Source organism: Anas acuta, chromosome 4 (assembly GCF_963932015.1).
Source record: "Anas acuta chromosome 4, bAnaAcu1.1, whole genome shotgun sequence".
In the NCBI taxonomy this organism is placed as follows: domain Eukaryota; kingdom Metazoa; phylum Chordata; class Aves; order Anseriformes; family Anatidae; genus Anas; species Anas acuta.
This window is the reverse complement of record NC_088982.1, coordinates 2,030,110-2,056,380: the sequence shown is the minus strand read 5'-3', so window position 1 is coordinate 2,056,380 and position 26,271 is coordinate 2,030,110. Positions and strand designations below refer to the sequence as shown.

The 26,271-nt window shown below is 56.4% G+C and overlaps 1 protein-coding gene across 1 annotated transcript; it reads right to left on the bottom strand.

The window, feature by feature from the left end:
* Nucleotides 1-2,608: 2,608 nt before the first annotated feature.
* On the bottom strand, nucleotides 2,609-25,822 carry ADAM33 (ADAM metallopeptidase domain 33). Its single transcript, XM_068679530.1, has 24 exons — nucleotides 25,289-25,822; nucleotides 22,669-22,751; nucleotides 17,429-17,505; nucleotides 15,552-15,627; nucleotides 15,171-15,247; nucleotides 14,823-15,009; nucleotides 14,440-14,505; nucleotides 14,255-14,326; nucleotides 13,842-14,008; nucleotides 13,645-13,729; nucleotides 12,903-13,045; nucleotides 11,579-11,756; nucleotides 11,291-11,380; nucleotides 10,868-11,063; nucleotides 10,216-10,324; nucleotides 9,513-9,717; nucleotides 8,588-8,665; nucleotides 7,661-7,769; nucleotides 7,324-7,474; nucleotides 6,566-6,656; nucleotides 5,568-5,813; nucleotides 5,077-5,240; nucleotides 4,530-4,547; nucleotides 2,609-3,762 (listed from the first exon to the last, which is right to left on the bottom strand). The coding sequence occupies exons 1-24, from the start codon at nucleotides 25,410-25,412 to the stop codon at nucleotides 3,711-3,713; spliced, it is 2,844 nt and encodes a 947-aa protein (XP_068535631.1). The 5' UTR covers nucleotides 25,413-25,822; the 3' UTR covers nucleotides 2,609-3,710.
* Nucleotides 25,823-26,271: the final 449 nt, after the last annotated feature.

Below are 26,271 nucleotides of genomic sequence, written 5' to 3'. Positions count from 1 at the left end.
TTTGCTAAAGCGCTCGATGTACAGGGACCCCAGGAGCCTTGACGAGGATGTTAACGGAGAGGAGATGCAGAAAGAGAAGAGCAGAGAAGGATGGAGACACCCCTGGGGATGGCCAACCAAGGTACCCCAGCTCAGTTTCTCCCTCATTTCATTTGCACAGGATCTGGAGCATCTCAGTGCAGGAGGAAGAGGGAGAGCCATAAATCAGGTGGAAAATGGGAAAACATTTGCACCACTGGGAGGAAGATGCAGAAAGGTGCTCCCTAGGCTCTCCATCATGGGCAGATTGAGGAACATAAGGGCAGCTCTGCCAGGTCAGAGCTGACTCCAGGATCTACCAGGGATCAGGGTAAAACCCGAAAGCAGCTGGGCTTTGCTCCACCTCTCTTCTGAGATGCTTGGGTCTGGTTGCTGCTGGAAATCAAATGCCAGACTAGACAGACCCATGGGGAGGGCCCGTCCTGTACCCCAGGAGATATCCAGGTCAACGTGGGATGGATTGGCAGCCCACCAAACGATGCTAAAGCAGGTTTTTCACTGTGATGCTGGGCTCCAAGTGCGCACAGGGATGGACATCATATATTAGTTGGATAATCCAGCACCAAATCTGGGGTGAGCCTCCAGCTTCCCAAGATGATGAAGGTGAAATGACTGAGCCAGGACCACCGTGGTGGGACCCTGCCCCTCCCCAGGCAGATGAAGAGCATCATTAGGAAGCGGCACAGGGAAAGGGCCGTGGTTTTTCAGCTCTCGTTTCGCTGTCAGTTTCTGAAGGGACCCAAACTTGCAGCAAAAAAATTTTGGGGAAAGCCCCACTTGGATGGACTTCGGGCTCAGCAAGCCACCAGCGGCCCAGCTCTTGCTTTTAATGGGGTCGCAGAGGATGGCTGGGGAGGGAAGATGCCAGGAGCAAAGCTGCTCTCCAGGCACCCATCCCTGGAACATCTCAGAGAGCTTCAGAGAAAGGCTGAGCAGATTTCTGGTTATCTGCTGCCATCTGGTGTCGGCTCAGCACCCCAAAACCCCCCTGCAGGAGTGACTCCAACCAGGACTCGAGCCATAAAGCGCCCACCCCAATGTAAGGTGGGTTTTGACAGCAGCATTGGCATCCCTCACTTATTTAGCTAAATGTCCTAGTCATTAGGGAAATGTTTTCCAACCCCTTTGTCATTGCAGTGATTTCCCCAAACCCTCTCCAAGTGTTTAAAGCTGCTAACACCATCAGGAGGACAGAACAAGACAAGGGTTTCCCCTCTCCAGCACTTCTGTAGGGTCTCCTTCGAGTCTGGCCATGCCAGAAGTTCTTGGGATTTCACAGAAAATAGTTTGGGACCTTGGGCAGGTTTAGGGATCTGGTCATTTAAGCTCTGGAGGAGAGCTGAGAACGACCTCAAGAGGTCCCTTTCAGGCTAAATATTCCTGTGATGCTGTGATTTGTTATGAGTTAAGGGAGCTGCTGGATCCTACAGTCTGCCTGGGTACCCACCGAGGGAGAAAGATGTGGAGGTACCGGCTCAGGGAAGAGCCGTGAGCAAGAGTAAATACTTCAAAAATTAAAATAAATAAATAAAATAAAATAAAATAAAATAAAATAAAATAAAATAAAATAAAATAAAATAAAATAAAATAAAATAAAATAAAATAAAATAAAATAAATGTAAAATAAAATAAAATGAAATAAAGTAATTTAGAAATAAAAAAAAAAAAAAACATAAAATAAAAGTAAAAATATTGTGAAACAAATAAATAAAATGTTAAAAATAACAAATAAATGCAAAATGAATAAATAAACTAAATGGAGAAGAGAAGAAAGAGAGAAGAGAAGAGAAGAGAAGAGAAGAGAAGAGAAGAGAAGAGAAGAGAAGAGAAGAGAAGAGAAGAGAAGAGAAGAGAAGAGAAGAGAAGAGAAGAGAAGAGAAGAGAAGAGAAGAGAAGAGAAGAGAAGAGAAGAGAAGAGAAGAGAAGAGAAGAGAAGAGAAGAGATAAAAAGAAAAAGGAAAATAAATAAAAAATAAAATTAATGTAAAATAAAATAAAATAATTTAGAAATAAAATAAACATAAAATAAAAATAAAAAATAAAATAAATGTAAAATAAATAAATAAAATAAAATAAAATAAAATAAAATAAAATAAAATAAAATAAAATAAAATAAAATAAAATAAAATAAAAATAAAATAAAATAAAATAAAATAAAATAAAATAAAATAAAATAAAATAAAATAAAATAAAATAAAATAAAATAAAATAAAATAATTAAAAAAAAAAAAAAAAACACGAGCATGCACAGTTTAGGTTAAAGTGGCCTTAGGCACAGCCTGCAATTAGCAGCCCCTTCTGCAGTACTGGGGTTAATGAAACACCAGGACAGTTCCTGAGGGCTGCCCCTGATCCCACACCCCAGATAACCCTGACGTTGGTCGGACACATCTCAAAAAGCCTTGTCCCGGGTCCGATGGGCTCTAACCCCGGGTAGCTGATGTGTCACACATGGCTGGTCCCGGGATTAATGACAGAGGGGCTCCAGGGGTACCCATTTGTGCCCCGGAGCTTGGTGTCTGAGGGGTCGGGGACATTTTGAGGCAGAAAGCAGGCGGAGGAGCCATGGCGCTGTACAAAGGCATGGTTCTGGTTTCACACCCTGACAGCCGCGCGGCAAGTCCCGGGGGGAAGCGGCACGGAGCGGTCCTGTGCGGGGTCAACAGCACCTTTCGTCTGAGGATTGTGAAAGCCCTGTCGAGACACCGGTTTGCTAAACCTCACAACACCCCTGTGAGGTAGGTATATCAACAACCCCCTCCCCGTGTTACCGACGGGGGGGGGGGGAAATGAGGCACAGAGAAATGCAACGGCTCGGCCGAGGCCTTGCTTTGGGCAGGAGGCCTTCCTGCTCGTGTTCCTGGCTCGTGGCTCCGTCCCCTTGGGGACAGCAGTGACAGCAGCTCACAGAGCCACTTTCAGGGCCTGCGACGTGTTTGAAGGGCTCCCGAGCCCCTCGAAAGCACCATGGTGGCCAGCCGCCACCAGCGCCGCAGGCATTGAAAACGTTTCTCAGGTGGCTTCTCCTTCCAGGCACGGCCTCGGGATCGTCACCGGGTTTTTTTTTTGGAGGAGCTGGAGAATTTGGAGCCTTCGTGGCCGTGTCCCAGCGCTGTATGGCACGGTCCGAACTGGAAAGCACTCTTCTCTGAAGGCAAAAGTCTCCCCGGAGACAACGCCCAGCATTGAACTCTGGTGGCAGCGGGTGGCAGGGGATGTCACCAGGCCCGGAGGAGAAGGAGGAGGTAGCTAGGAGGATATTACACAGCTTGAGCTGCCACCGTCGTCAGCATCTATCTTGCTTCGGTGTTGGATGGACCCCCAGGGCACCCCGACCCAGCTCGTGTGCAATGTCAAGAAGAATTCGAGCTGGGGGGGAACCTGGCAAGGAGGCGATCCCCAGAGCTGTGGTGGAGGTCCCATCGTGGTGACCCCCACCACCAGCCCACCGCAACCCTTCGTTGTACCACGGTGCCAATTTTCCCCTCTCCTCCCCCTGCCACCACAGTTTGTGTGCTGAGTCCTTGTTCTGTCTTATAAAAATAGTCCTCTGGTATCAAAAAAAAAATAATAATAATAAAACAAGAGGAATAAAAGACCCCTGTCGCCAGCAGCAGTGCAAATCAGGAGAGCCAGCTCAGGGAGGATGGGCTTAAGGTGTCCTTGGTTTGTCACTTCTTCGAGGGGAAGGAGGTGGATTGGACTTTGATGGCTGGGACTGGCCTAAAGCAAGAAAAAAAAGGGAAAGGAGACGACTCATTAGGGTGCAGAGAGACCACGCATCCTCCACCCCCACCACAGCCAGCCCTCCTCAGCTCAGAGGTTTGTGCACTACCAGAGACGTCCCCAAACCAGCCATCCCAGTATGGACCCTACATCCCAGCTGGAGAATATTTGTCCCATAACCCAACCCAAGGAAGGAGAGCATTTCCCTCCCTTACATATTGGTGGTGACCAGTGATGATTTGGGACCAGGACATGGGCACATCCAGCTCCCCAGCACATCTGGTCCTCAAAATCAACCCTGTCTGACACCGTTTAAGAAGAGTACGGCCAGGGACTGCTCCCAGCGGGCAGCAAGGCCACAGCCACGGCTGCAGGGATGTGCCAAATTTTTCTCATTTCAGACGAGAGTATGGGCAGAAGGGACAAATTGGAGGGATTGAGTTACACCAGGAAATTTTGGGGCATACTCAGCCTCCTTGCGGTCACAACTACAAAGGCGTGAGAGCCTGAAATAGTTTAAGAAAGGCAGAGCAGTAATTAGACCATCTGGGGATGAGGGTCAGCTTCAGTTCAGTGTAGTGTCTTCCCTCTATGTCCGGGTAAGCCTGGCTAGCAGGAGGGGATGCAAAAACATCCACTGACCCTTTTTCCTGAGGATTTAGCAGTAAATTTAGCATGAGCGGAAAGGATTTCTTTAGCTGTGACACTGTAAAAGACCAAGACTGAATCTCCCAGCTCCAAACTGGGAGGTGTCTGTGACTCACCTTTGAGGTGGCATCGGCCTGTAGGGAGGAAAGATGAAAGAGAGCATCACTGTCCATCCCTGGATCCCAGCAGCAAACCAGCAGCCCCCTCTGTGCTGGAGGATGGGCAGCCACACGCCATACCTCACAGAATGGGTTGGGTTGGGAAGGGATCTTAAAAATCATCTAATTCCAACCCCCCTGACATGGGCGGGGACACCTCAGGTTGCTCAAAGCCCCATCCAGCCTGGCCTTGAACACTTCCAGGAATGGGGCACTCACCAGAGGTTGGCATCTCCCTTAATTCATCCAAACCCTACAAAAACCCAACTGCGTAAGGACCCAAAATCCCAACCTTGGCCACCACTGGCCATATCCTGCAGGTTCAAGCCAGGCACGAAACCACATACCTGAGGTCCTGCTGCAGATGAGGGCACAAGGAGCAGCCCATAGCACATTTGGGGTGTCCCACAGAAGCATGACCCATGAGACCCCCCCTGCTGTGGCTGCCTCTTGCAGGACCCCAGCTGTGGAGGGAGGTAGCTCAGCTCCTCTTCTCCCAACTTACTTGGACGGCCTCGTAGAGTGGCTTGTGGTGCTTGTGCCCGATGCCTTGAAGTTGGTAGGAGGGACCATGACCAGCAGGGTCTGTCCGTGTGCAGGAGGCAGCTCTTTGGCCAGAAGAGGACTTCCAGGCAGCGGCCGACGAGGCGGTTGGTGCTTTGGGCCGACCTGGGATCACAAAGAAGACCCTTAGAGGAGCCTCCAGTGGCATCCTACAACCCTCCTAACCACAAGAGATCCTTAGAGGAGCCTCAGGTGGCCTCCTGCAACCAACTCTGTCTTGCTGTAGAGCTGAGAGGCTTCAGAGCATACACCAACAGTACCCAAACTACCCTAAAATATTCCCATCCCCTGCTGAGCTTTCTTCACCATTGCAACAGATTCATTTCTTAGGGTGGCATGACAGCTCCTTCATGGTTCCCAACCCTACAGAGCCTCAGGCAGCCCAAAATGAGGAATTTGTACGAATCCAGCAGGAAACTCAGCCACACTCACCAGCGGGGTCCTCACGGGGCTGCAGGGAAGAGGTTTCTTCGGAGGAGGCAGCTTAGCTTGGGAGACGACGGTTTTGGTGGGGACCGTGGGCGATTTGCTGGCTGGCAGAGGTGGCCTGGCAGGTTTGGGGTCCCTCGGGCGTGGGGGGACGGAGTGAGGCGGGGGACGAAGCGGGTGGACGATGTTGACGGGCTGGGGGCCGGGGTGGTGAGCGCTGGGTTTGGGAGGGAACGCAGCCCGCGATGCCTGCGGGGATGAGAAAAGGTGATGGGGGAAACCCTCAGGTGCATTTTTCTGGGTGCTGAAAAGCAGATGTCCCCGCAAGGTCTGGGTGCTGGGGAGTCACAGCACTCCCCATCTATACCCTATACAAATATATAACCTGTATATACCCTATATGCACTATAACCCATATAAATGCCTTCAAAAAGAACATAATTTTTATTCCTCTCTCTGGCACAGACTTTTCACCATCCCACCCAAAAGCTGAGCACGTTTGCTCCTCGCTAACCACAAGAGAGCACGCAGGGAGGAGAAGGGTGCCGGGCTCAGGAGACCTGGAGCAGGGCCAGCTCTGGGGAATTCATCTCAGGTTTCCACCAGAACGAATTAGAGATGAGAGATATTGTTCTGCCCTGCTCTCACATCCTGTGGCCAGGCTCAAAACCACCATCACTCTTCCGAAATTCTGCCTTGGGTTTACCCACCGCAAGGCCAACAGAGATGCAAAAGCCACCAGCAGGACCTCAGAGCCCCTGCCAGGCTTTGCCACGGGGATGGGGCAAATCCCTGCAGAGACACCAAGGTTTTTTAGGTGGACAAAGCTCAAAAGAGTCCCTTTTAGCAGGGATGCTTAGTACTGCCCAAGGGCTCATCCCAAAATAACGTGCAAAACCAGCATGGAGCTGGCCCTGTTACTAGAGGGAGATGTGATCAGCCACAAGTAGCAGGACTAAGGAGGAAAACAAAACAGAAATTAAAGCTGAGTCATTACTTACTGTGTTAGTGTAGCTGGAGGTGGAAACGTCCCGCATGGTGAAAGCAGCTTTGGAGTGGCCACTTGTTGCCTTCCGACCAAAGGCTGTGTTCCTGCCCAGGATCACAAAAGTAAATCACAGAGGGCAAAATAAAACAACCATCCTTGCAATAAAGAGTCTTCTGCCTCCCAAAATGCTGCACTTCAGCCACGTCCTGCCTCCACAAACAGACAGGGAAATGTTTTGCAGGGCTGGGCAAGCAGGGACAAAAGTCAGTCTTGAGATAATGAGGGGATGGTGGCATTTCTGAAGTCACTAGAAATATAAAAGAAGGTGCTTGTCTGGCTCTGGGTTTTTTATCTCAAATGCTTGCAGGAGCTCTGACGTGGGAGGGCGGGTGATTATACTGAGAGAGGAAATAATAAATATTTAAATTCTGTGCTCATTTAGAGCCCTTCCAGCTCTTGCAGCCTGCTAGGAGAAGATGTCGAGGAGGCTGCTCGGTACCAGGCCACCTTCATCATCACTCTCTAGGGTCACCCTGTCCATGGGATCGTTCCTGCCCTCTGCTCAGGAGAGAGCTGAAAGCCTCAGGTTGTCCCCAAGAGGAGCTCCTCGTATCACAAGGGAGGTCTCATACCACTCTGAAGCAAGTCCTATGCTCTCCCTGCTCCCCCACAACTGTTCCTACCAGGCTGGCTGCTGCCAGGGGCAAAAAAAAGAAGGTTTCAGGGTCCCACTGGGTCCTCAAGAGAGAGAATTTAGGACGTATCACCCACTCGTACGTCTCCTGGCTCCTCCTCCTCATCTCCTTGATCCATTTATTCAGGAGCGAGTTCTCCCGCCGGTACCAGAAGTAGATGCCCGTCACCAGGGCCGGGAGGAAGAGCAGGAAGATGAGCAGAAGAGTTATTAAGATGGCTTCATGATCTGTTAGGGAAAGCACAAGGGTGAGAACGGGGCTGGGAGGGCTGGCAGCCTCCAGGTTTGCTGTGGCTGGGGCTAAATCCAGAGCATGGCTCTGCTTGATGCAAAGGTTCCCAGCCACCCAGGCTTGAGACATCACTGCTGCATCACCACACCTCCAGAAAATGATTTTGTGACTCTAGGACTCACTGTCATGCTGCACAGGGCCGCTGTCCACGCTGCCGCCCAAGCCTGGCTTCTCACAGTAGGGGGGAGCCCAGCCGGCATTGCAGTGGCAGTTCTTGTTGCTGTTGCAGACCTGCAGGGAGAGAAGGAGGGCTGGAGACCACCAGGGACACGTGGAAATTAATATTTCCCCCGGGACATCACTTGGATCGTGGCTATGTTGGACTCAAATCTGCAATCCCAACGTAGGGAGATGTTTTCTTGCTGGCGTGTTTTATCCCTGCTCTTCGCAGAAACCTTGCAGGCAGGCATCTTACAGCTTCAGTCTTCACACCAATGGCCCTAATACTTTGTGTTAGGCTAGAAGTTTGTTAAACGTCTTCCCTTGGGGTATGTCCCACTAACCCACAGCATTTCTGAAGGTGAGAATCCAAGCCTTGACAATGCTGAGCGCTGGGTGTTGCACCTATCACCTTTTTCTGCATAACACAGCAGTGCTGTTTGTTATCTCCTTATCTGACAAAGCCATGGCCTAGGGAGTCCCCATCTGCAGGGATCAAATCTTTGTGGCCTTTAAGCTTTGGGCAATAGTGTTTTTTTATATATTCGCTGAACCATTTCCCTGCATTTCTGCAGTCCCAGTTGTGTTTCCGTCCATTGCTTTGTTCTCAGAGGGAACAGGCACCTGCTCTGAGCTCTGAACGCTCTCCAGTTCAAGCCGGACCCTGATCCAAATTTTGCAGATGGTCAAAATCAGGAATGCTCTTCTCCCTCTAACTTGGACACAGAGAAGCAAAGACCTCAGCTCTGTCTCACCTGCAGCTGACGTGGATGTGAGCATTACGAAAACCAAAAGCTGTGTTGCAAGGCTCGTCCCTGTGGGACACAGCTTGGTTTTGCCTAAGGATCTGAGCTCATCTCAGGAGCCTGCTGTAGGTCTGAGAAACTCACCCCATGGCCATTGCACTGGGAAACACACTTCTCCAGCTCAAAAAGGGAGGCATTCTGGCACCGGCGGTCTTTGCAAACCTAAAAGAGAGACGAGAAGAAAAGGTTAGGAAAGGCCTGAGAGGCAGGACAGCGATGTTTGGCTTCACAGATAGGATTCTGGAAGGACATTGAACTTTGGAAAAAGCCAGTTGGTTAAGTCACGCTGTCCCAGGTCAATGCATTTCACTCTGTTTTTTAGCACAGCCCAAAAATCCTCTGCCCTCTTCTGTCCCGTACAGGTTACCTCCCCTGACACCCACCTTCTACAGAGGGCATTTCCCATCCACCCCAAAAGGCAGGTTTTCAAAAACATCCATCCTTTCTCACGAAAACATCAACATTTTGGCTTTCAACCCAAACTGGGAAGAAAATTTCGCTAGGAAAATGCCAAACAGCAGAGCTTGTATGTGCCCAGCCAGCCCGGTCTGGCACGCATCCCTGCTCCCAGCCCATCCCCAGCTGAACTGAGCCTCTGAGAAGTACGTGGAGATGCAGGGGCTGTGGAGGAGACACGCTCAGTTAGCAGCATCTATTTGTATCTATCCAAGTAGATACCTCTATTCCTAATAGCTTTCGTGGGGGAAAATGTTTGTTCGTAGGAGGAAGCCTCTACCAGCAAGTCCTGGGGCACGCAGCCCCTGCTGTGGTTGCTGTATTTTTCATTAAATGGGTAAATTAAGATGAAACCAAATTGAGGAGGGCTTGGTTGCCTATGCACAAGCATCAGGCAACGTCTAGAAACGCCACAGCTAAGATGTCATCAGGGAAATATCTGGAGGAAAATGGGTAAATTGGACTTGCTACCACGCGGAGAGCATCCACAGTGGGACAAGAGCCACGGAGCTATCTCCTGCAGGAGACCCCAGCCCTAGGACGAGCCACTCACCATCCCATCCCCACATTTCGTCCCCGTCATCACCAGCCCGGGGTCAGAGAGGTCTTCCTCGTCGTCCTTCGCTGTGTACATGTAGGTGCCCCGGCACTTCACCTCCCGCCCGTTGAAGCGGATGGTGGTGTCGATGGAGACGGTGTTGGTCCCCTGGGGCTTCTTTGCCGAGCTCTGGCACTGGATCTTGCCACACATGGCATCCCTAGGAGCAGGGCACAGTTGAGATGAAGGTAGGAGGAGCAGGGGACTGGCTGCCCTATCCCTGCTGCCCCGGTGTCCTTTTCCTGCTGGCTCGCCTCCCTCCAAATTTATGGTCATGGGTGAGGCTCAGAACGGGCTGGGATAAATCATGGAGAGCAGAGGTGGTGGGGAGAGAGATGGACAGAGAGGTGCTGGAGGGAACAGGCAGGGGTTTCCCAGTAAGACCAGTGGTCTAACGGGGAATACTGGAGAGCTCACACTCCCTAAATGACCTCTCCTGCAGATGCTCTTCTTGCTTTTCCCCTCAGGCTGGGCAGGAAGGTGGCACACGGTGCCACAACCTCCCAGCAGGGATGGGGACCAAGCCCAGCAAGGACCTGGTGGCTTCTGAGACCCAAACCAGAGATATTAGAGGTGATGTTGGAGGTGGGGACGTGGCCCTGCCAGCCCTATTTTGGGGTGGGCGATGGGACCTGCAGGTGATGGATGGGGCACCCACCTCTTGTCGCACTTGACGTAGCGCCCTTGGCTGTCCTTGCCGCAGTTGCCGTAGGTGTTGCCGGCCATGTTCACGTCCTGGAAACAGGCATCCGGGGCTGGCCACGCACCTGTGGGAGGGGGAAGGTCTCGTAGGCTGCAGGATGGGGAAAGCAGCCAGCAGGGAGAAACCCCAGGATCAGGACCAGCGGCTGGATGCTCGCGGAGAAAACGCGTTGGGGATTTCTCCTGGCGGGGCTGCTGGGGGTGCTGGGTGAGGGACAGCACAGGAGGGATGAACCCTGCTTTGTGTTGGGGTCCTGCAGAGGATGTTGGCCCTGGAGGGGTGGATTTTGTCCCTTCTGTGCCTGCTGCAGCTCTCCTGGCTCTGGGGGTGGCAGTGCCAATGCGTGAAAGGGGACAGGGAGCTGGGAGCTGCCTGGGCTGGGAGTGGGGGGGGGGTGGGTGTAAATGGGGTGTCTGGGGTGGGCACCGCAGTGTGCTCAGGGGCAGGGTGCAGCTCTAGGTGGTGTAAGGGCCATAAAAAACATGGGGGCATGCACAGGATATATCTACATGAGCTATAAGCAGCCTGTGGCCACACGGAGAGAGCAAAATCCCAAAGCATCTGGCCACCATCTGAGGATGCCCCTGGTGGCAGGACTGGGACTCACCTGGCCCCCAGAGCTGGACACACTGCTGGTGGTGGGTCATGCACATGCCGTTGTTGCAGTACGCCTCACCGTAGGCGCAGGACGAGCCATCCAGCAGGTACACGTTGGCCGGGCAGTAGGGAGAGGCACCCGTGCAGTATTCGGGGAGGTCACAGGATCCTGCTGCCTCCCTGCAGGTCGTCCCAGCCACCTTCAGCTGCCGCGGGAGGAGAGAGAAGCATCAGCACCCAAAAGACGTAAACGGGACTTTTTTTTTAGCATCAGAGACTCCCCCGAGGACACAAATTTATGCACATTTGGGCACAACTCCCCTCGCTTGGCACCAGGAGGGTTGATCCTGGTGCAGAACATGGTCCCACGGGGGCCATATCTCACTGCGTGGTCCAGGGAGGGATTAGGGGGATGATAAAAAGAGGGGGTTACCCTGCAGTTCTGGCAGCAGTCGCCGTGGGCACACTGGGCCCCCATCTTCAGCGTGCAGTTGTGCGCGTTGCAGCAGGGGTTGGTGCACTCCTGCGTGGGGAGATGGAGACAGCATCACCACGGGGACTGAGCCCACCCCTCCCCTTCCCATCGCTGCTCTCGGCCCCTTCTCCACCCCTCACAGCACCACCCTTGGGCCTCAGCCCCTTTGGAACCACCCAAGCCCCTCGGGAAGACCCCTCTCCGTGCCACGTGGAGAGGATCGGTGCGGCACACCCGGCCCCGTACCTCCACCTCCCCGCAGTCACAGTCCTCTCCGTCCTCCAGAAAGCCGTTGCCACACTTGCGGCCCACCACCAGGTCCTTGGTGTCGGGCAGGTTGAAGAGACACATGCCTCCTCCCTTCTGGAAGTAGTTCTCCAGCTGCCTCTTGCTGCAGGAGCTGAAGACGCGCGGGAAGGGGTGGCTGCGCAGGGGACAGATGGGGAGGGGTGGGAACCGGGGCGGTCGGGGCCAGGAGAAGGTGGAAAACCACAGTCAGAGCTGGGAAATAAGGACACGGGCAAACTGGCACAAACCCTTCGAGGAGCAGCAGCTGCAGCAGCACCAACCAGGCGGGTGCACCGACACCTCCATCTCCTACCCCAACCCGCACCGCTGAGCACCCCAACAGCCGAGCACCGGACACCGACAGCCCAGGACACAAATATTTGGAAAACTGGACCCAAATATTTTCCAGAGTGGGTTGGACTGGCAAGCAGAGCTGCTCAGTGCTGCCCCTGGAGGAATGGATCTCCAGCAAGAAATCTCCTGGAGATAGGAGGTCTTAGGTCCTCTGCACAGGGCACACCAAGGACCCCCTGACCCTACCCATAAGGTGGGTCTCTGCGTGCAGTGCCCATGTGTCCAGGCAAAAATAAATAAATAAAAATACTAATTAAAAAAATAATAATGAAAATTAATCATTTGCAAGGCCAGAGCAGCAAAAATAAATAGAATAAAATCAGGAGCCACTACTTGTATGGCCAGTTCTCTAACACCCAGCTGGCCTGTCCCTCAAGGAGCTGGACAGGAACCGGTGGTTTCCTACAGAAGCTCTGAGAAGGGCCCTTCCAGAATTTTGTACATGTTTTGAGGGGTTTTTCGGGGTGATGCCCTGAGAAAGAGGAAGCAGAGGAGCACAGCTCCTGCCCTCTCTTTCGGTGCTGTTTTCATTTCCTCATATTGCCAAAAAACAATTGCTTTCCTACGAGCGTATCTCGTTTCTGACATGAAACGTGGCCTTTTCTCAGGAGGTTTTGAAGTCTGGGGAAAATCTCAAGATCTGCTAGAAAAAAACAATAAGTCCCTGCAAGTTACGGTTGGGTGAACGAGTAAATAAACCCATAAACTGCTACATGAACATGCAAATAGGGACAGGCAAAGATGTACTTTGTGCACGTGTGGGGGGAAAATATTTCAGGAAAAAAAGAAATAAAGAAGTAAAAAATGTCAGAGGGAGATGCAGTCAGGCTGCCCAGCTGCAAACACCATCCACAGCTTGCTGGGAGGCTCGTGGCCATGTCCTGTCCCCGTCCCTGTGTCCCTGTCCCCATCCCGGCCACCCTCTTACCCGGTGGCCGCTGCCATCACGCAGCCGCCCTGCTCCGGGGTGGCCTCCACGCAGCAGCCCTGGTTGTCGTGGCTCATGCCGAAGTTGTGGCCGATCTCGTGGGCCATGGTGGCAGCAGCTCCGATGGGGTGCTCCGAGTGGTCCTGCAGGGGGAAAACAGTCTGGGTCAGTTTTGGGGATGGCCCACAAGGTCCCCGAGAGGGACCCACGGCAGCCCTGGGACCACAGCTGGGTGCCACACGAGGAGGGCCCATGGAAGAGGTGGGGTTTGGTCTCCTGGAAGCCCAGCGAGGGAAAGATTTGGGGCTGGAGATGACTGCTGAAAAGCTGGGGACTTGGAGGGCATGTCCTAAAAGACAGAAACCTCGTGCACCACGCTGCCAGCCTGAACCGGGGACCACAGGGTCACCAGGACCATAGGGTCACTGGGACCACAGGGTCACCGGGACCACCATCATCCCATAAGGAGAGGCATGAGAGGTCTATGGGGTGGGAGATGACCCTGCAAAACCAGAACAAGCAGGGGGTACTCAAGATAAGGGGCTGAAGCAACACAGAAGACCCCAAGGCTGCTGCCCACTGCAGTGGGGGCAGGAGGCCAACATCTGAGAGGCCACCAGCATCGTTGGTTGCCCTCAGGCTGCATCCCAAGACCAAGCCTGCCCCTCTAACCCCAAAAAAACGGGATGGGGAGGTGGTCCCCAAGGCCAGGAGGAGTAGCAGGTCCCCTGTGCCCCCTTACCATGCTGACACCCCCAGAGTTGTCCGCGCTGCACATCCCCTCCAGCGGGGCCATGCCGATGGTCGTCCCCCTGAATGTCGTCCCGCTGCTCGGACGCCCACCGGAAAGGAGAGCGGAAGGGTAATTAGTTCCTCCAGGCAGAGCAATTAGCAATTAGCCCTTTCAGAGGGCTCGGGCCGGGCCGGGAGGGCTCTCACGTCAGCAGCTGGGCGTTGTCGTGCTTCTTGCGCGCCCTCAGCGCCTTCTTCCACTGCAGGAAGGACCAGAGCGTGGCGTTGGCGTCGCTGGTCACGGTGCACTGGTCCCGCTCCGTCCACACCTCCAGGCCGATCAGGGCCACCTTGATGTTCAGCGACCTGTAAAACTGGAGGGGGACAGGGCTGGAGGGGACAAGCTCTCACCAGGTGTCTCCCCTCGCCATCATCTCCTTGATTTCCATCCGCCGGGGGACTCGGGGACACGCTTTACCCAAAAGATTGCCTAATTACCTAAATTCCCAGCACCAGCGACACGGGGACAGTCCCCGAGGGTCCCCAAAAGGCTGGCCCCGAGCCCAGGTGCTTCCCACACGCTGGGAACAGCAGAGGTGGTGACAGGGGACCGGCGTTACCTTGTCCACGTAGTTTGCAATCTCCACGATTCGCTGCTTGGTGAGGCCCAGGTTGAGGTTCTGGTTCCTGAACTGCGAAGAGGTGGGGGTGGAGGAAGGTCAGCAGAGCAGGAGCAGGGCAGGGAACAGAGCGGGCTCCTGTTTTTTCTTCAGGGGACCACGTTTCTGCCCCCAGTGGCACTCACCAGCGTGTTGTCAGCCACGATGAAGAGCTCCATGTACTTCATGGTCCTCCAGGCATCTCTCTTCGCCTGCAAAGCAGACAGCAAAGCTTGGAGGAGCAAAGGGGTGGGCAGCCCGGGGGGCTCGTGGGCTCCCCAGACACCACAGAGCCTCCCAGGATGGACAGCTGGGAGGGGAAACGAGGCCAATTTGGGCTGTTACAGCACAACCTCCCCGTGTCCCCCTTATCCCATCCCACCCAACGCAACACCAACCCCATCCCACATCCCAGACTCTCTTTGGGGTCTCCTGCCCACGCTGAGACCCCCTGAGCCGCCCACCCGGGGCAGCAGCAGACATTTAGGGAGGGCACAGAGGCACACGAAGGACCCGGGGCTGGCTTTACCCGGCGCTCCAGCGGCCTGAAGAGCCGGGCGATGGCACCCACAGTGCTCCCCAAGTCGTCGCCGTGGGCGCAGGTGCCCCCTGCGATGGGGAGGTGCTCTGCTCGCAGGATGACGTGCTGGCCCGGCTCGGGGGTCCCCAGGGGGTGCAGGTAGTAGCTGTCATTGCTGCTCACCACGATCAAGCCCCTGGATATGGAGAGCAGCAGGACAGGACGATGGAAAATCAGCCCCACAGAGCTCGCAGGAGCATCCACGATGCTCGGAGGGGTCATCAGAGCGGGGTCCCTGCGGAGCAGCCCCAAAATCCCCCCTTCAGCAGCCCCCAAACCCCCCTGCAGGCTCCGTACCGTATTCCTGAGCAGGTGCTGAGGACGAGCCAGGAGTTCCTGTAGCCCCGCACGTGCCCGTGGTAGTAGCAGTGGTCCTGGGAGAGAGAGGGGACGGAGAGCTCGGTTAGAAGCCACCACGCAGAGCTGGCCGGCCATAAATCCCATGTATTCATCCCAAAAAAAATAAGCTGCCCGCTTTGCATTTCACAACCAGCATCCTTCTGGACACGGGGATGGATGCAGCCAGGATGCTGCCAGCTCTGGAGGTTGCCCAATGTGGGGGACACATCGTTGGAAGGGGATATTGGGGATCCTTGTGGTGAAGCTGAGGCTCTGGGACACCCCAAAACCATCGTCCCCCTTATTTTAAGACGAGGGACACCCATCCCTGGCACCCACCGTGTGGTTGGGAGCCACCGTCACGGGCTGCCCGTCCGTGGTGTAGTGTGTCTCGGTGTAACCCGGTGCCAGCAGCCTGCAGAGAGAGCAGAGTGATGAGGAAAACCCTGCAATGGGGACCTGCTGCCCATTTTGGGGCCCACGGCCAGCGAGGACACGGGGACCAAAGGGACGGGGAGGTCCCACCGCCACCCAGCCCCAGGAGATGTGCAGGGGGGTGAACCACAGCCTCTGGCCCCTTTCTGAAGTCCCCAGGTTCACAAGGATGGGGCTGCCCCTCCTGCTCGGGGTCCTGGGCATGGGGGAAGAGTCTCCCCTTGCCCCAGCCCATTGAAGCAGCAGCATCCAAAGTCCCCAAGGGGCAATGCCCAGCCTGGAAAAAAACAGTGTCAGCCCTATAATTAGGGTCCAGCCCCAGAGCATGCCAGGTTTGGGGTCTCCAACACAGCCACCCCATCCGGCCTTGGGCACGTCACTCGTGGCACGGCGAGGGTGCAGCTTCCGATGCGCCCCCGCGCCTGCACCTCACCAAAATCCAAAAATGCTGGTGAAATAAAAAAAAAAAAAAACAGGCTGCTCTGCAGGGCCCTGCTTTTGCCCTGCTCCCCGCAGCTGCCAGCCGTCTCGCACCCCGGCCCCACACTGACAAATTGCTTCCTGCCTCCAGGCGAGAAGAGCCAGAGCTCAGCCCGCGTCCCACGCGCCTGCGCACGGGGGGATCGGGGGGATCGGCAGCAGAGAAGGCGAAAGCCAGCCCAGACATCAGGGTGATGGGCACCCTGCTGCCCGCAGGAGGACCACGAGGGGCTGGGTTCACCTGCTGGCCCTTTGGGGTTGGGGTTCTGGGTCCCTTCCCCGTGGTTTTGCTCTTGCAGGAGGAGAAAATGCAGCCAGCGGCCAGCCCCGGAGTGGCATCGGGCCCCCCCTTCCCTGTCTCTTGGGTTGTTTTTTGTATCTGCTTCGGTTCCAAAAATGCTGCTGCGGGCACGCTCCTGGCACCCACGTCCCCGCGAGCAGGCGCCTGGCACCAGTAGCTCCAGTCTAGCAGGGGAACCAGACGGGAACTCGGACTGGGTCCTGGAACAGGGACAGGGATGGGGACAAGGATGGGTCAGCTGAGGACGCTGGAGATGTGAAAGCCTCCGTGAGGTGCCTGGGGACAGGGGGAGCCGGGAGGGTTGAGCAGACCCCCAGCTAGACCCCAAAGATTTGGGGTCTAGCAAAGCCTGGCTGGCCCATGGGCTGGCAGGGCTGGCACAAGACAGCAAACTCGGTGCCACCTCCATGTGAAGGGGCTCAGCTCTCCCTGCTCCCTTCCAGAGCCAGAATTTGGGTTGTGAGAAGAAACAAAAAAACATTTCTGGGCCCGCTACAGCAGCTAGGAAGCAGGCTGGGCGGTGCAAATTAGTTTGCAACCCCAGCTGGCAAAAAGCAGAAGCAGAAGCCGGACCTGCGTGACACCTCAGAGCCACCCAAAACCAGGAGAGAGCCGAAAATACGACACCACAAACGGCACGAGGTCCCCAGGGACCACTCTGAGGTTCTCCGTGCTTGGCTGATCCCAGGCAAGAGCAGCAGAGCTTCCCAAATGCCCCCAAAGCCCCCCTGGAAGGGCTGTAGGACCATCTCCATCCTTCACCCACGCTCTGCCCTGCACCGTGGCACTGCCCAGCCCGTTCCTGCCATGACACGGGGCTGAGTCACAGGAAAAAAGCTTTTCAGCCCTAACCCAGCATCCTGCAGCACTGAGTTGGCCACGGCCAGCAGGAAACCACCGTGACCTGTCCCATGAAGCAGAAAAGCCACGGGTAATCCCAATTTGGGTGGTCCCATGGCAGGGACGCCCACAGCCCCTTCCCCACAGCCCCAACACTTACTCGTTCCTCTCCAGCACCAGGATGAGCTCTCTGCCCTCGGCCATCACAGCCACCTCTGCCCGCGCCGGCGCCGGCTCCTGCAGGGAAAGAAAAAGAGAAATGGGGTCAGGAAGGGGTTAGGTGCTGCCAGGAGGGTGTGCACCTGCCTGTGTTATTGTAGGACCTACTGCAAAATGGAGCAGGGAGCAGCAGGACAGGGGTGGGAATCAATGAGAGGTCCTGGAGCTGGGACCAGGGGGGTGCTGGCAGCTGCACCGCTGCGGTGCCAAGGAGATGAATAGGAACAGCCCCGGGAATGGGGACCCGTGGCCCTACAGACACCCGGGGGCGGTGGGAGGAAGCGTCTGACTCAGCTTCCTCAGGATGCCTGAGGTTTTACTCAATCCCTCGCTTTGAAAACGGGAACTGGTTTCATCACCATGCTCATGGATCCGCGCCAGTGCGCTCGGTTTGCACGTGCCGGGATGCGTCCATGTCCCCACATCCCTGTCCCAGCTCCAGGGACACGAAAATCATCCTTGGTGCCACTTGGCAGAGCTTGAATCTCCGTCTCCTGTTTTTTTTTGGGTGGCTGGGATGTCACACCGCCAGGGTGGTGGCAGCAGGTGACACTGGTTGCGGGTGGCACTTGGTTATGGGGACACAGGAGAGAGCGCAAAGCTGGGGCGCAGGTGGGGGATGGCATCAAGATTCACCTCCCCAAATCAGACATCCCCTAAAAGCATCCAAACCCAGCACCCTAAAGGGTTTGTCCCCCACCCCTGGGTCCCTCCCGACCAGTGCTGATCCCTCCAGTTCCCCAAGCAGGGCTGCTGCTGAGGTTTTCCCAGCTGGGGAGAGAAATGGGGGAGGACGGAGCCGTCCCGGCAGTGCTCGCAGCATCACGGCTTTGTCACCAGGAATGTGAAGGGGTGGGGGCGAAGCTGGGTGATTCCCAAACTGGGATAAATCGGATCCCAAAACCTCCTGCTGGCCCGTCCCTAAATCCAGAGGGGCATTGCTCTTCATGCACCCCAGGCACCAGGAGGGGGACACCGGGGACCTCCAGCCCCACAGCGCTGGGGATGCCCTTAGGGGACAGCACCGAGCATTTTGGGGTGCAGGGATGTGTTTTTTTTCCCTTCAGGCCCACCCCAAGCTGAGCACCCCAATTAAGCAGCTCCCATGGGGTTCTCCTGTCCCCAAGCAGGGCTGAACCCGTGCCACCAAGCAGTGAGGATGCCGAGGGGCTGCTCACCCCATCCTACAGCAGAACGGGGACGTGGGGACGGAGCCGCGGGGATGGCCGAGCCCCAACCCCGACGCCTCGCACGGCGTCTTCCCAGCTCCAAAAAAGGAGACCAGACGCAGGGCTTCGAGGGAAAAAAAAAAAAAAAAGCCACAAAACCAGCGAGGAACAACGAGGCCAGGCCGTGCTGCTCCCCACCAGCCCCTTGGTGGGCGAGGGGCCCTGCGCCGCGCAGGAGGAGGAGGAGGAGGAGGAGGAGAAGCCGGGGCTGAAGGCTCCTCTTTCTGCTCCACCACTGGTCGAATATGTATTTTTAGAACATGAATCTTATACAAACATCGCTCCCTGGCCAAACATGGTCTCTACATTTTTCTTGCGATTTCCCTGCTTTCCCCCCACCCCCCTTCCTCCGCCTCCCCGGCCCTCCCGTATTTCAAGCCTGTTGCTCCTAACCCGATCCCTCTCCCCGCACCCATCTCCTCCTCCTCCTCCTCTTCCTCCTCCTCCTTCCTCCAGTCCCAGCTCGTTTCACCCGCTTTAAATTCCCCAGCAATTACTCCCAGGCTCGATTTCAGGGCTTGCTCCCAGTTAAAGAGACACGAGGGCGAGCAGGATCGCACCGACGCCTGCAGCCCCCCCTGTGCACGCTCTGTCACACCACTGAAGGCTGGAAAATAAATTCCTCCTAATGGGGTCGGTGCTTGGACCCTACACGGGGCTGCATCCCAAGGTCTCCCTCTCCCTGTGCCTCAGTTTCCCCCAGGGTTGGGGATTACATGGGGAGACACCAGGAGCTGATCCTGGGGGGGGCAAAAACCCTGCGGAAATAAATATCAGGATGGGAAGGATGGGAGAGGAGCGAGCGTGCAGCTCCCATGGCAGGCAGGAGCCAGAGAGCCCAGCTCTGAGGCCAGGAATGGTTATGATGTTGATTGCATTAATTAAGCGTTGATAATTTTGCCCTGAACCTAAATTGAGTCCCTGAGACATGCTGGTTGTGGCCGGCAAGGGGCAGAATCAGCACAGTCCTGGGCTCCAGCACCATCCTGGCTCCAGCATCGTCCTGGCTCCAGCACCATCCCGGCTCCATCCTGACCCAAACCCCACTGCCTTTCTCCTCCAACCCCAAAAGATGCCCTAAAACCCTCCAGGGGCTGCAGGAGCCGTGGCCCCTCTCCAGCACATCGCAGCAGAGCCGGTCCCAGCGGGGGCTGCGCGGAGCAGCCGGGATGAATCCGCCCTGGCCAGGAGCCCGCAGGGCAGAGCTCAGCTCCGGTTTTCTTTTCCAATCTGCTGATCAGAAAAACCACAGCCGTGTGTTGTTTTTTTGTTTTTTGTTGTTTTTTTTTTCTGCAGAGGGGCTGAGGCCAAGGAGATTGTGTTATTGTTCCAGGGGAAAGCAGATCTTTGTCTCCCCGAGGCTCCTGGGCGCATCCTCAGCCGGGTGCCCTCCTCCAGAGCTGCTGGAAACATCTCGGAGCTCAGCCTGGGGTCAGCTCGGGGAGGTCCCACGAGCCCCGAGGTCCTGTGCGAGCCTGGATGCGAAGAGGAGGGAAGGAAGATGGGTTTCCCACCCCACCACAGGGGATGGATGCTCTCGGTTGCTCTGCAGAGGCTGTGGTGATGATTTTTGCAGCTGAGCTCCCAGCTGGAGCATCGCAGCCCCGCCAGGCTCAGGAGGAGCTGGAGCCGAGCAGCAAAGTTTGGGTTCCTGGAGCTTCCCATCACCCAAACCTGTGTGGGAGCACCGGGACTGCATCGCCTCATCCTCAGCTAAATGCACACCAGCGTAAAGATCTGAGACCCCCAAGGCCAGCCTCTGGATCAGCTGCTGCTTGGAAAAGCACCCTGGGGTCAAAGAGCTCCATGGGAGCAGGAGAACCCCGGGCGCAGAGGGAGGATTTGGGATTGTTTCAAAGCAAATTTGGCCCAGAAGCTCGGTCTGTGCCCTGCCAGACAAAGGGAAAAGGGCTTCCCTGCAGGAAACAGATTGCAGGAGCCGTGCCACGGAGCCAGCTGACAGCACCTGCAGCGGGGCAGGGTTTGGGTTGGGGTTAGGGCAACTCCCTGCTCCTCCCTTCCTCCTCCTGCCCGGCCCTGGTGATGCTTCCTGGGGACGGTCCTGAGCCGTCAGGATGCTGAACAGCACGGAAAAGGGGACAGAAAGTTCCCTCCTGCAGGACAGGGGGATGCTGGCTGCTCCAGGGACCCAGCCGTGGGTGGGAGGATGCTCCACAACACATCCTTCTGCAGGTCTTCCCATCCAGGAGGGGGACGGAGGAAGGTCAGGGGGGTCTGCCCGGATGCAGCTCGGTGGGGACAGGGGACAGGATCCCACCCCAAGCCAGCGACGAGGGAGCTGTTTGCAATCAGGGTCCCCACGACCTCCTCCCTGGCCTCTCCGAAATCGCTTCCATGTGTGCCGGGAGCCGCGAGCCCGCGGGGATTTCAGCCCCAACAATAGGAGGCCGGGTCCAGCGCCGTGCCAGCCCGCACACGACGGGGCCACCAGGGCCACCGGCAGCTCCTTGTCCTGCTCCACCCCAAAAAGAGACACCACCAACCCCAAGGGTGCTTCCCAGGGGGGCACGGGGACATGGCACGGGTCACCCCACTCATCCAACCCGCTCCAAGCCGTCATTTCCCACTCGAGCAGCGGATGTGGTTCATGGCAGAGCATCAGAGGGACCGAGCCCGGCGTCCCAACACCTTGGGGACAACTTTGAAGGGTGTGCACAGCCCGGCTGAGCTCCCACCTCCAGGCTTTTCCACCCACATCCACCCAACGCAACCCATCCCAGCCCACGAGCCTGGCCATAAAATCCCTACACGCTGCCCCCAGCATCTCCTCCTCCTCCTTCTCCTCTTCCTCCTCCTCCTCCTCTTCCTCCCCGTGGCCTCAGGCCAGGCAGGAGCGTGCCGCGGACAAGCAGCCCCTTTGTGCGCCGGGAAGCCGTGGCCACGATTATTTCCAGCGTCTTTGCTGGAGGGCAGGAGACACGGGGTGGGGAGCAGAAGGGGGCTGGATTACATTTATCCTATAAATAAGCACTCGGCAACAGGCTGGGGGCAAAGGGTGGGATGGGAGAGGACCCTTGGCGACGCTTCGGGTCTCGATGTGGAAGCAGGAGCCCGCTGCTCGCCCCCTTTGTCTGCTTCTCCCCCCTCCTCGCAGCCCCTCCGAACAGCAGCCTCCTTGTTTTGGCTGTCTGGAGCTGGCGGGGGCACAGAGGATGCTAGGAAGCTCCAGGACCTGCCCAGCCACCCCTTGGCCTTTTGGTGGCCGTCCCAACCCCAAAAGCCACCGGGATGCGCCTGCACCCTGCCGTCGGCACTCGCCCGATGCGATTTTGGGCAGCCGGGCTGCTAGGAAGGGTATAAATAAAAAGCCTGCCTCTCGGGTGCCCCTCATCCAGCCTAAATATAACCCCAAGGCTGGGGCTGCCATGGAGCAGAGAGGGAGGTGACGTTTTCGTAGGGTGACCACAAGGTCCCCGAGGCAACGGGGCCGGGCACACCGCAGGCTATTTCAGCTCTGGGGAGAAAAACGATTCCGGGCAGCTGCTGCCAAATCCCCCGAGAGAGAAAGCATCAGCCCGGAGGTGTCCTGGGGAGACATCTCAGGTGGCTTCACCGCCGTGCCCCCAGCGGAGGCCACTTCCCGGCACCGAACCTCGTCAGCAATGAGGCTGCGCGGCCCCAAACCGCAGCGGTTTCCTGCAGTGACCCCCGTGGGTGCTCGCTCTGCCGGGAAGGGATTAAATCCTTCTAAATGCAGAGCCCCAGAGGCTCCCCCTGCCCCTCAGGGGTGCCGGAGCCCTGGCACAGGCTGCCCAGAGCTTGGGGGGCTCCTCCTGGGGGAGCTGCAGCAGCCACTGGGATGTGGGGCTGGGCACCCCAAACCCTGGGCCCTACAAACTTGGTGTCCCTACACCACAAAGCCTCAGTCCCACAGGATCTGATCCCGCTCTGACAGCACGGTGTGGGGCACAGGAGCCGTCTCGGTCCTCACCTGCTCGTCCATGCTGACAGCTCGCCGGGTGCGGCCCCCCAGGAGCCAGTGTGGGGTCACCCGCTCCCCATGGGACGCCGGGCCTGGGGGAGAGAAGAGTTGGTGAGCATGTGGATGGAGAGAGGGATCCCACAAGTCTCCACGGAGGGGGCTTCTCAGCAGCCATACAAAGAGATGAGGGGCTGTGGGGACAGCCAGGGGCACCTCTTTGGGGTTTTTGGGGCTTGGATCACCCCGTCCCCATGCCAGCACCTACCCTGCCACCCCAACCTGGCTCCTGGAGCATCCCTGCCCCAAACCGGTGCCTCCCACCCACTCCTAACATCCCAGAATTGGATTTTTTCTTTTTTAACTTATCCTTAAGCTATTATTAGGATGAGGAAATTTGGTCCAGGCACCCAGAAATCGAGCCATTGCCTTCTGCTCGATCCCACAGCTGCCAAAGGAGCTGCGGCAGGGCACGGGTTTGCCCGAGCCATCCCAGCTCCCCCGGGCAGAGCAGCACGAGCCATTCCTTGGCTCGCCTGGAGCCAGGCAGGCTTTCGAAGATTTATTATTTTATTTTTTTTTTTCATAAACAACGTGGCTGCATTTGATTGCAGCAGACCCAGCAGCTTCTCCTGGCTTAAGCCTGGAAAACAACGGGGGAAAAAAATAAATAAAATCAAATAAAATCCGCTGCTGAAGACACTGCTGAGAGGGGATGAGGTCTAGCAAAAATGTCAAGCACCAGGCCACCTTGCCAAGCCAAATGTTGTCAGTGAAAGCTTGGGATCTCGTAACCTTCCCGAGCCAAGGGCAAAATTATTTATTAAGGGAGTGGAATAACAGGGCCTGGGGCTTTAGAATTTTTCTACGCTTGTTTTGGTTCCCCCTGCAACTATCCGGGGAGATTGGGATTGAAGAAAAGATGATGTTATCGAAGAAAAAAAAAAAAAAAAAAGAAAAAGGAGGGGGGAAAGAAAAGAAAAGATGAAGTTGTAGGGTGGGAGCTGCAGAGTGAGCACTTAAAGCTGCCCAGCCTGGAGATATCACACGGTGGCATTTAATCGGCTCGCATTATGTATATAACATTTCATCAGATTCCAGGAATAACTACAGATAAGGCGGTGGCACGTTCCCGGCCCCCTTCTCCTCACCTCCTCCAAAAAGGATAACGGGGCCTCCAACCCCGTGGCCGTGCAAATGGGGAAACTGAGGCACGGCGCGAGTTTGCTGCTTCCCCATTACAATAAAAGAGGAAAAAAAAATAAATAAGCAACCACTTTTCCTCCAGGCAAAGAGGAAGGAGCCCCTGGGGGGCCAAATTCATTTTTTTTTTGGCTGCTTGGGAAAATATCTGAGAAAAAAAAAAATCCCGACGCCGGCAAGGGGCTGCAGCGGGGCCCGTCCTGCTCCCACGCTGTCGGGGGAGCATCCGTGCGGCCGTGCTGCGGGGTTTGGGGTTGGGCCACGTCGTAAAGCCCCTTTGGTTATTAATTTCAGCTGCTGGCTGTTTTGACGAGGGATTTTGCCGGGATTGGCAGAGCCCCGGAGCCTGAGATAGGGCCTTAAAACTCGAAATTCAAAGAAAGCCAAACGCAGAGCATGGGGGGTAGAGTTCCCACCCCCTGCTATTTTATATTTTTTCCTGGAAAACACGCTCGTTCCCAGCCCTGTTGGGAACACCACGTCGGGAGCATGGGTGCTCGGGATGCTTTCGGTGCCGTCTGCTGCTCCGAGCAGGGATTTGCCCAAAGTTTACCAAAACGGGGATTTTTGGCTCCCAGGGCCCGCCCCGCTCCTCTCCCGGCAGCACGGCTCGCTCGGAGCTGCTGGAAAACTTGGTGGCCACAGGACTACAGAATCCAGCAAAGCTCAAAAATAATCATAAAAAATAAGGGAAAAATCATCATAAAAATCATCGTGAAAATGTTGAGGAAAGCCCCAATCTCCCTGAGGGGGGGGGGGGGGGGGGGAAGAAAATAGGGATGGAGGCAACAGGAGACTGAACCCAAACCGGCAAAGACAGGCTTTCAGTAAACACCCGTTTCAAAAAAAAATGACTGAAAGCTTCGGGGAAAATAACGGATTTCCTCAGAACAGCAGAAAAGGCCGAGTTTCACCCCAAAACACGCCTCAGCGGCACGAGCCGGGCTCTGCTTCGAGTTGCAGCCATCCGGAGCTGGGAGAGTTATGGGGGAGCTGAGGGGGTCTCTAATTTGGGATGGGGAGAAAGGGATGTCCTGAGGGGGGGTCTGTGTCGTTGTCCCCCCTCCTCTCATGGGGCCGTGGCTGCTCGCAGCCCTCAGCTCCCAACCAGACCATATAGAGGCATCGGCACGGCCCGGACGGCGCTGGGAGGGGGCCGGGGGGATCCACAGAAAGGGGGTCTCTGAAGGGGGGACCCCCACACACACTCAAAAACCAGGCTGTGGGGTCAAGGGGTGGAATCTCAACGCACAGCCGCCCCCATGTTCTGCCCCGTGGCAGCCCCAACCCCGCCACCCCATGCGTGCCCACCACCGCCAGACCCCATGCAAAGTGGGGTGCCCCCATCCTCACCCCGCTACCCCCAAATTGGGGCGTGCTGCTCCCTCCCCACCACCACCACCACCACCCCCCGACCCCATCCCCTTACCTCGTGGCCCAGCAGCACCCCCCTGCCCGGGGAAAAGCAGCAGCCCCAGAAGGAAGACGTGGTCCCCCCAAAGGATGGCGAAGCCCCGGCGCTTAGGGGGCTTGCGGGGGGCCAGCCTCGCCATGCCCGCGCTGCCGGGGGCTGTCACTGCCTCTGCTCGCCGCCGCCGGCCCTGCCTTCCCTCTTATGCTCTCGGGTCCCCTCCCCTCCGCCCCGTTGTCCCCCGTCAGCCCCATTCACTCTCCCCGGCCTGTCCCGCTCGCTTGTGGCCGGAGCCCCCTTTTCCCAGGCTGCATCCTGGGGCCGAGCGGCGAGATGGGGGCGGCTGCAGGGAGGGGGCTGGCATTGTTCGCTTTTATTTATGCTGTGGTTCTTGGCCGAGCCGGGCTGACTAATGAAAACCAGACGGGCGGCGAAGGCTGATCCCAAACTTTATCCCCCCCTCCCCACACACCCTGCAACAGGGACGTCGCACCGCAGCCACGGCGGCAGCCCCCCGGTGCTCCCCCAAGGAGAAACCTCGAGGAAAAGGGGACAGCTAAAGCGAAGAAGAACCCCCAACAGGCCAGCGGTGCCTCCAGGCGTGGCGAGGCGGAGGGGAGGCCCCTCGCTACGTTTCTGGCCGTTGTTTTTTTGCTTCTTGCACCGAGAGGGGATGCCGGCACCGGGACCGGGTGCCGCTCGTTTCCCTTCCTGCCCCGAAACCGCAGCGCTCCCCTCCGTCACCCCCACCCAGTTCAGTTCCTCCGCTAGGGAGCCAGCCCAAGGATTCAGTAGTTACCATCCTAATAATAGGTATCACCCTAATAATAAAAATATAAGCATAATAAACTTGGCTGAAGCCACAGCACGGGGGCAGCTGCACCTCCTGCTGCAGCTCGCCCCGGGGCTGTGCGGATCCCAGCCCCTCTGGGGGAGGGACAGGAGGGATGGCAAAAAATAAAACCACGCCGAAAAAATAAACCTACGTCGAAAAATATAAA